We start from the raw sequence: 10,212 nt of genomic DNA, 5'->3' as shown, positions 1-10,212 counted from the left end.
ACACACACACACACACACACATCCTATAAGAGTTCAGGTTTAAAATATAAAGCTATTATAAGAGTATTCTGGCATAATTTAAAGCTGATTGGTGCTTAAGGGGTTATTAAGGGAAGTCTTAGGGCCTCAAAGACAAGAGCACAGATGAAGTTGTATCTACAGGCACCAAAGTGCTTAGTTAGGGTCACAAATGGTGGCAATAACCAGATCTCAGTCCAAATCTCCTCTTTTCTCTTTGAGCTGTGTGATTATGGGGAGATAAGGTACATAAGCCTCACTTTCTTCATTCACAAAGTGGGGGCAATACTCACGATTCCATAGAATTAGACAGGACGAGTTGAGATCATTTATGTAAAGCTTAAGTCCAACGAATATAACCATGGTTAATATTTAACTGGGAACCCTATTCAGAGACCAGGACCAAATATGTGTGCCCCCGGATGTCACTTCCTGCTGTGTCCCCATGGCCACTGGTCATAGGTACAGCCGCTGCTACTCACCCAGGTGAATCCCAAGCAGTTGATGGCATCAGCCAGCATGTCGCCCAGCAGTGACGGCCAAGAGGTGAGAGCTGGGTAGTAGGCGTGCATGTGGGGGCTCTGCCAATGTACCACCTGGAGGCAGAGCAGGTACACAGGTGACACCGAGGCCTGTGCAGGAGGCCGTCCTCCTCCAGAGCCCCTCCCTGGCAAGGGGAAGCACCCCGTCTGGAGATGGGCTGGCATTTTAAGACAGCCGACTAAGTGACACGGCTCCATAAAAATAAGACAGATTCACGGTGTCCTTGCCACCCACATTGCTCATCCTCACAGCTAGCCCTTCAGTGGAGCATTTGCACACATGCGAATATGTGAAATGGAAACTGCTATAGTAATTAGAGTTGGGGATTCTGGGCAATGTTCACATTAGTCTCCAATGCTTATCTCCCCCGCCACCCCTGCCCAGTCATAAAAAGAAGGGGAGACTGTTGGGAACAGCCGGTTGCTTGTCTCATCCAGTTTCGTGAAAAGCAGTCTTTGTGTTATGGATCGCTGAGCTCTCTGGGCAAGCATCTCCTGCAGGGGTGAATGGATTCAAATCTGTCCTTAGCTTCCCAGTGGGGATGGAGAGAGGGGAGAAGAGGGAAGGAGAAGTGGAAGCCCAAAGGCATGGGACCCCTGCCTCCAGGCTAACCCCTGAGCCCACCATCAGCTTACGCTGGATCTAAGGAGGAGTCAAGTGGAACAGGTCCCTGAAGCATCCTCAGGGGCTCACCGGCCTCACTGATGATCTAATCTGGCTTCATCTCACTTCTCTGCAAACATACCCTGTTTATCTCTTCAATCTTGTCTTTGAGCAATCCTGTTTGCCCTCACAGGAAGGTACTACACACACAGACACGACCCTCTGAAATCTGTCAATTCTTAGAAAGCTACTACATACTCATTTCCTCCACAAATGCTTGCCCAACTCCCCGGTCCCTTTGATCCCTTCCCTCAGCCCATGGAACGCTCTCTTTCTAGTTGTTACACTCTTCTGAGAGCTCATTCGATGACATCTTGGTGTAGCATCAAGTTGTTTAGGCTGCACAAATTCCTGTTATCCCTCAAGAGCAAGGACAGTGTCCTGGACAGCGTGTATGGTAGAAGGAGCCTCAGGTTTAAATTCAAAGGCACAGGTCCCAGTCCTACCTCTGCCCCTAACCAGCTGTGTCACCTTGTCTATTGTGAAGCTACTGAACTTAAGCTCCAAGGTCCCATGTTTGTATGATTCTTTTTTGAGATCCAGCCTTAATTTCATTTTCTTAAAGGGGATCTTAAAATTTGTAGGGGATTCAGACCCCATAAAGCCAGGGTCTTCCCCTGCACCTCTCTCAACCTCAGTTTCTCATCAAAAACTGAATTCTGTCTCCTGGGGCTGCTGTATAAACCGGCCTGGAGGAAATGTGTCAAACATAAAGCGCTAATGTGGACGGTGATCATCTGGTGATGGACACATCGCTTATCCTGACTTGACTCTAGGGTGATCATACCTCTTCCTCTGCGTTTCACCAGGCAGAAGGCATCGTAGGTAACAACAGTATCTCCCACTCTCCATGACTTACCTTATTCAATTCTCACAGCACCCCTAGGAGGTAGGTTCTGCCATGATCCCTGTCTTACAGGTGAGAACTGGGGCTGGCGGAGAGAGGCAGCGTCCCGGTATCACACATCCCTCAGAGGGGCAGACAGCAGAGCCCAAACACCCAGCGCTGTCTGACTCCAGGGCCCAAACGCCTAAGCGGGATGGCATCCTGCCCTCTCCCTGCTGCTGCTCTCCCCTCATCAAGAGTAGACGAGATTTTTCTAACCAGGATTGGAATTAAAGCTAAACGATTGTTGTTTTTTCTTCTCTTTCCATCGCGGAGGTGGCCGGGAGAGAAAAATTAACCCCGTTGTCAGTGAGGTGCTGGCCAAAACGAGAAAGCAGAGGGCCAGCAGCTTTCAGGCCAACTCTGAGAGGCTGTGCAGCCTGTGAGATGAGATGAGAGATTGGGCCTCGTTACTGACATGCTTAACGACATTATTTTGGAAACGCAGAGGAGGGCTCCATCCTCCTGATCCTATCAAGGGGCAATTGGGTGTTCTGGTCAGATACACACCGTGGGATAAGCCAGAGGGACGCTTATCAAAACACACAGATCTCTCAGTCCAGAAGTGAGCCTCTTTGACCGCACTCCCAGCAACCGCTGGAATTTCTCAATCGAATGAATCAGCTCATTTCCGCCTCTTCTGACAGTTGCTTTCACGGCACTACCAGCTTACAGTTGGCCCCTCAGCAGATGACATTTTACAGAATCAAATCTATGAGATAATCTTATCGGGGAGCTAGCCTCCTTAGTAAAAGTTTTCTTGATATAAAAATTTTCAAAAGATGCTTCTGAACTAGGCTGACTGGTCAGAGAGATGGGTATGTGGCTTGGTGCGAACTGGCCATCACTGTCTGAGTTTGAGTAGCTTCTCACCCCTGCCTCCAGGCACATTTCCCTCACGCCTGAGTCCACAGCTCTTCAGGGCTGATGGGAGCAGGTCCCAGTCGGCCTCGGGAAGAGCTGCTGGGCATGTGCTGGTCAGAGCTCCAAGGCCCCACGGGGGAGGGAGCCGGACGGGCACAGCTGACGGAGGGCGCCTGGGGGCACGGCACAGCCTAAGGCCCTCAGTCACTCACCAGCGGAGACGTCTAAGTAGGAGAAAGGCAGAGCCTTGGGAGTAAGACTGGCCCAGGTTAAAGTCTTCGGTTCTCCAGGCACAAACTCTGCGGCTTTGGGAAGACAATGAACTCTGTGCCTCAGTTTACTCACATGTAAAGCAGGGATCGTAGGGTCACCGTCGGATGAAACAAGCTGGCCTGCACTGTGGCTGGTACAGTGCCTGGCCTGTAAAAGGCAGCCCTTCCGGGGGAGGAAGACTCGTGCACTTTTAGCGGGAATGCCTTCCTCAGCTCCTCACTCCTGGCGGCAGGGGCATCGCCCGGGCCCATGGCCCCGAGCCTCGGCTCCAGCCCCAGCCCTTGCAGCATCCAGCTTCTGTCTGCGCCCTGGCCTCTGGCTGCCCCCAGGTCGTGCCCTTTGTCTCCAGGAGTGGGGGCGATTCGGGGAAAGCCCCTTGTTACCCCCAAAAAGCAGCTCAATCACAAGGCCTCCACCTGATCAGGAAGGAGGTGGTTGTACCTCATGGAGGAGAAAGAAGGGGCTGACGGGGCTCATTCAGCCCCCCAGGTGCCCAGCCCTCGGGGGCTGTGTTCTCAGCCTCCTTCTTGCTCTGTCTCATGTCCCGGAATTCTGTGGGAGCCCCTGGTCCTGCGGCTGTGCTTCAGGGACCACCCCAGCCCCCTCTCCATCCTGCTCGCCACAGGCGTCCTTGCTCCTCACTCCCACCCCCCACCCCCACTGGATCACCACACTTCTGTCCAACGAGGCCCTGGGTGCAGTCCTTATTCTCTCTCGTTCCCCACCCGACACTACAGCTCCCCTGGCATCAGAAACCAAATTTCGGTCGAAGTCCTGGCCCTCCACGTGCCCAGAAGTTGGGTTTGAATGTCGGCCAAGTGGCTGAAGGGTCATCCCAGGCCTTTCTCGTGCCTCCGCCCACCCTTCTATTCCCCAAAGTCCAGAGTCACTCCTGTGACCGCATCTCACCCCAGGCATGATGACTCGCTCGATGTCCCCAAAGATGCTGTCCCAGCTGTCGGGGTCCTCGGGCGCGCTCTCGGGCAGCTGGGCTCGCAGGTAGCCGGGCCGCACATCTGGGGTCACCCGCCGCTCCCGCACGCTGCTCAGGTACTGGCAGATGTAATCCACCATCTCCTTTCCTGCAAGGGAGGCAGAGGAACCAGCCTCATGTCCCCTGACTGGGCCTGGCCCAGGTGTGCTGTGCCCCTCGTGTCTGGGCTAAGAAAAGTGGTGAAAGGGAGATGGGTTCATGGGGGGTAGGGGGACAGGATGCCCAGCAGAGGCCTTGTCTTCAAAAGAACAAAACGAGTGAGGGAGTGAATGAATGATGGAGGCAATGTGTGAGTGGACAAATGACCAACAGGGAAAATCTCCAAAGCATAAAACTCCAGGGTCAATGTAAACCCTTTCCTTTTCCTCCCCTTCCCTGGTCTGTATCAGCCTTGATCATCTCTCCCACCTTTCTCCCAACAGCAGAGCATCTGTTAATGCAGTGGTTCTCAACCTTCTGGCCCTTTAAATACAGTTCCTCATGTTGTGACCCAACAATAAAATTATTTTCGTTGCTACTTCATAACTGTAATGTTGCTACTGTTATGAATCGTAATGTAAATATCTGATATGCAGGATGGTCTTAGGCGACCCCTGTGAAAGGGTCGTTTGACCGCCAAAGGGGTCGCGACCCACAGGTTAAGAACCGCTGTGTTAATGCATCGCCTAACAGGTTCAGCAGAAACTCTGTGGCTCTTTCTATCCAAATACTGTTACACACACACTCACACATGCACTCACACACGCACACAGACCACACGCTTTGTTAGCACACATGGCAAGTTCCCATTCTGGGTTCTGATTAAAGGGGAAAAATCTATCTGTTCACCACTCCCAATGGATCAATAATTCCTCATGTGTTTTAGAGCCATAAACTTCTTTAAGAATAGGATGAAAACTATAGGCTGACATACATGCAAAATTTGCTCTATAATTTCTGAGGTTCATGGAATTCCTAAAGCACAACCATAGGCCCCAATTAAGAACCCTGCACTGGCCTGAAATCTTGCCTTAATCACTTTATCTCCCTTCCTGTGCTTAGAACATTTTTTAGATGCTCCCTTTGCCCCCCCCCCAAAAAAATTTAACCAAATGAATGAACAAATAAATAGGAAGAAAGGTAGTCAAGTCAAACACTCGGAAGCCACTGTAAATTATTTATTCTCTCTTCCCGTTCAGTTCTCCGGGCGGGAGTTTCAGCCTGCGGTGCCCCTGTTGGAATCTCTCTCTGACTCTCTCTCCATCTCCCCATCTGTGTCTGCGTATTCATCTCTCTTTCTCAATATATAGAATTCCTCCTTGGTAGTCCTTAAGCTCCTCTTCCCCATGGAAAAAATCAAGTAAAATAAAATAGAGAAAAGGAGAGGGAACCTGAGCTTCTTCCCTCTACACCACCTCATGCAAAATTCTTACAACGGCCTCGGACAAAACTGTGAGTGAGCAAAAGCTCCCGTGCCCTTCTCTTTGCGTTTTGCTCTCCTTCAACCCTCCCAGGGCCAGATGCTTCTCGTGCCTGCAGCAGGCCCCCACCACAGGCCTGAGAGCCCTGGACCTAGCCCTCCACTTGTCCAGGGACAGCACGAAATGTATTTGTGTCCCAATCACACACAAGCACCTGCTCTCAGCTGAAGGTGCCTTCGGAAAGCAACGATAGAAGCTAGTGCAGGTTAACGTCTACCGGCTAACAGCCACTTAGCCTGGGTGGAGGAGAGAAAAAAAACTTGGATCTGACACAGGACAATACCTCACAGCAAAGGAACCTCAGGCAACAGAACCAGATAGTGGGAGGAGGATATAAAAACTTAGAAAGAAAGAAATTATAAGCAACGAGCTGCTTCCCCACTCAGGAGAGTGATGCCTGGACATGGGATAACCGTTTGGTTTTGCTCGGCACACAGGCTTGATGGACAGCAGGTGCACACTGAACTTTTACGGACTGTATGACTGAGAGAAAGAACACCACTGAACAGTTCCCACACAGGAAAATGAATACTAAGAAGGAAAAGATCTTGCAGTGACTACAGAATACTTAGGGAATTTTTTTCCTATTTCAGGATACGAATAATCAATCCCCCGTTTGCCAGTTAGTGGAGCAGGAATCCAAATCCTCTATTTTGTGAGAAAGTAGAAAAGAAAAGCATGACACGGCAGAGTGGGCGTCTATGAGAGGAAGAATGAAAGAGGTGGAGAAAAGTTTTAAACTCTGGTCCCACATTCCTTTCGCAGAAAAAAAAATTGCAGCAGCCAACTCTAACTCCCAGTCAAATGACACCCCAAAATCTAAGCACTCACAGCCGACAGCAGCTCTCGCGCTGGCAGCGGGGAAGAGGGCCTGGGATGCCCGTGGCTCACCTCTCTCTCTGTACTCCTCAGGCTCCATCATCTCCGCCAGTGCCTCAGTCAGTCTCACTCCTTCTCACGGACACTCGGAGGTCCCAGGGGCACTCCTGGGCAGCAGGATGGAGCCCTGTATTTAAAGGGTTCTCCTGCTTCCACCTTAGCTCCGCCCTCCAGAAGCCCTTCCTCTAGGCTGAGTTAAGCCACCCTTCCTCTACCAATGCTCTGAGGGACAGTGACCACGACCTTGATCAAGAAATGGAGGAAAAAACGTTGCACTTAGCAACCCGAGCCTGCAGGGAAATGTGGTGAAGAGCCCTCAGTCCTTTCTGCCCCTGGCTTCAGACACGGCCAGCCTCAGACAAAGCTCCCAGAACAAAGCCGAGGGTATGCAGAGTAAGTAGCACGAATTATTAGTGTTACTCCTGCCACTGCTTCCCCGGCGGCAGGGAGGGAGGAGTGGGCACTTAAAGGGATGCTGGCGCTGTGCTCAGGAGCAGGCAGATGTTAGCATCTTGCACAATGAATTTTTTTATTGCTACATAATATGTATTGTTGTAAAGAGATGAGAAAACACAAATAAGTAAAAAGAATAACAATCACCAGACATATCACTTTTAGCACTTGTGTGTGTGTGTGTGTGTGTGTGTGTGTGAGAGAGAGAGAGAGAGAGAGAGAGAGAGAGAATGCATAAAGGGACATACAGAAGCCTAAATGTTCAGAGCAGCATTATTCATAACAGCCAAAAAAGTGGAAACAACCCAAATGTCCATCAACAGATAAATGGAGCGATACGATGTGACATAGCCATTCAACAATAAGAAGGACGGACGTGCTGACACACAACAGGAAGAACCCTGAGAACATTATGTTAAGTGAGAAGAGCCAGTCTCGAAGCACCACATGTTATATGACTCCATTTATTGGAAATGTCCAGAAGAGTCAAATCGATAGAGACCGAAAAGATGACTGGTGCTCGGGGCTCTGGAGTCGGGATGTGTGAGGCGTCAGAGATTGACAGCAAGAGGAACAGGTTTGGGGGAGTTTCTTTCTGGAGGGTTGCTGGAAATGTTTTAAAATTGATTATTGTGATGGTTGCACAACTCTGTGAATATCTTAAAAGTACTGAATTGTACACTTCAAATGGGGGATTTTATAATATGGAATTATACCTCAATAAAGCTTTGCTTTATGGGAAAAATAATATTTACAGTGGTAATAGCTGACACTTATTGACTCATTAAAAAAGTACCAACACCAAGTTAGGCAATTTAAATGGAAAATTATCCGTTATTTTCTCGTCAAGTGTTGCTTCTGCTCCATTATCTCTCTTCTATCCTTCTGCAAGTCCAATTATGCTTATGTTAAACTTTTTTACCTTATCTCATAAGTACATAATATATATAATTGTGTATGTACATGTGTGCATATATATTATGATTATTGTATAATATATACATTATAGATATAAATTATATATATGATATTCTTTTTATTTTCCACCTTCTTGTCTCTGAGTTTCAGTTTGGAAATTTTTTCTAACCCATCTTTGCTTTCTCTATTCAGATATACTGTGTGTGTGTGTGTGTGTGTGTATGTTTTTAAAATTTGGTAAAGAATTAAAAACTATAAAAAGTGAAAATTCTATGCCTGGTGATGTGGCTCAGTGATTGAATGTCAAGCTATGAACTAGGAGGTCATGTTTCAATTCCTGGTCAGGGCACATGCCTGGATTGTGGGATCAGTCCCCAGTTGGAGGATTGCAGGAGGCAGCCGATCAATGATTCTCATCATTGACGTTTCTATCTCTCTCCCTCTCCTTTCCTCTCTGAAATCAATAAAAAATGTATGTTTAAATAAAAATTCTACAACTGTAGAAAGTACAATAACACTGAGACTAGGAAATCAATAAGTAGGTTTATCATCATACTAGATATTTTTTCTTCATCATTTTCCCCTAATTGCTCACTTAGTTGACAAATATTTTTTGGCCCTCTTCTATCTTACAGTTGGTGATACAGTGGAGACCAAGACAGACACCAACCCAAGGCATAAAGAGTTTATAATCTAGGAGGACAGATGCTCCAAAGTTTTCTCAAAGGGGCACTAATAGGATGTCCTTCTATATGTTTTGAAGTTTTTATTAAAACAACCATGAAAAAAACCTGAGTATACAATTGTACCTAACAAAGATAGTAAACATTATTCTGAATAATGTGCCTCGGTGTTTGATGCCAAGTCTCTGAGATCCTGGGCAAAAATGCTTGGAAGCAGAGTCAGTTCCCTGGCAGATGGAGAATTTTTTTTAAAGCAGTTATAGGCTCATTCAAGTGTGAGCTTTCTTAATATATATTTTCTATAGCAAAGTAAGTGTGCAATTTTAACTTGAAATAATTCTTGAGAGTTATAATAAGTATGACCAAGTCTAGAATAATTATGAAAAAATTGTAATACAAAAATGAATGCTTGCCCAGCCAGTGTGGCTCAGTTGGTTTAGCATCATCCCATGCACCAAGTGTTTGCTGGTCTGATTCTAGGTCAGGGCACATGCCAGGTTGCAGGCTCAATCCTGAGTAGGGGGCATGCAGGAGGCATCCAATCAATGTTTCTCATATTGAAATTTCTATATCTCTCTCTCCCCCTCTCCCTTCCTCTCTCTTTCTAAAGTCAATAAAACATTTGTTTAAAATGAATGCTTTACTGACAGTTGCCTGGCATACAAAAAATTCTTACCAAAAAATCAGGAAGACATTTAAATAATCCATAAAATTCACAATTATAAATCATGTAACCAATCAGTAGTAAGATTGGAATTAAATCATCTATTTTCTTTTTAAAATTTTTTTTTATTGATTACAGAGAGGAAAGGAGAGGAAGAGAGATAGAAACATCATTGATGAGAGAGAACTATAGATCGGCTGCCTCCTGCAGGTCCCCAGTGGGGATCAAGCCTGCGACCCAGGCATGTGCCCTTGACCAGAATCGAACCCGGGACCCTTCAGTCCGCAGGCCAATGCTCTATCCATTGAGCCAAACCGGCCAGGGCTACATCATTTATTTTCAAGTGGTGTCCCACAAGAATTTTTAAAACATGCAATACCTGACTATTTAGTCAGGGGCACTGACCTCTTTTCCCATAGATTGTCAATTTTAAGAAATAACAGCCAACACAACAATAGCTATCCTGTGAAAATGCTCTGTTTTGAACCCTGAATGTATAGATCATATAATAAAGTTGCATCTTTTTGTTGTTGTTAATCCTCACATGAGGATATTTTTTTTTAAATAAGCGCCGCAGAAAACTTTTAATGGAACATTTAAATGGAACACCATGACTTGCAGGTGTACAGATCCTCCAATATCCTTTTCTTCTTTTAAGTGGCAGAATCTTGAAAAAAATTAAAGTGGGGTAGAGTTAGCTTTGACTTACTTCCGCCATTGACAATCCAACTTACGCATTACAGAGAGTTTTCATTTACTCATTTCAACGTCATGGTCAACCCTACGTGAAGTTGCAAAGAACAAAGGAGGAACGTCGCCTCGGTCCGTTTTCCGTGTCATTTCCTCGGGCGAGAGGGGGTTTCCCCGGAGACACGCTGGGGCGCCAGCGGGTGCGGGGCTGCCCGCCGGTCCTC

At 47.1% G+C, this 10,212-nt stretch overlaps 1 protein-coding gene across 1 annotated transcript in view; it reads right to left on the bottom strand.

Annotated features, from left to right (window-relative positions):
- The window catches only part of HDC (histidine decarboxylase), a 16,979-nt gene extending 10,300 nt beyond the window's left edge, over positions 1-6,679 (bottom strand). The window contains exons 1-3 of the mRNA XM_005863954.2: positions 6,593-6,679; positions 4,157-4,329; positions 501-614 (exon numbers count right to left, since the gene is read on the bottom strand). Coding sequence (XP_005864016.1) covers positions 501-614; positions 4,157-4,329; positions 6,593-6,623 — 318 coding nt within the window. The 5' untranslated portion in view covers positions 6,624-6,679. The remainder of the gene's footprint in view (positions 1-500; positions 615-4,156; positions 4,330-6,592) is intronic.
- Positions 6,680-10,212: the final 3,533 nt, after the last annotated feature.

This window comes from Myotis brandtii, unplaced genomic scaffold (genome assembly GCF_000412655.1).
Source record: "Myotis brandtii unplaced genomic scaffold, ASM41265v1 scaffold182, whole genome shotgun sequence".
Classification (NCBI taxonomy): Eukaryota; Metazoa; Chordata; class Mammalia; order Chiroptera; family Vespertilionidae; genus Myotis; species Myotis brandtii.
The sequence above is the reverse complement of the archived record's forward strand: the minus strand, read 5'-3'. Positions and strand labels throughout refer to the sequence as shown.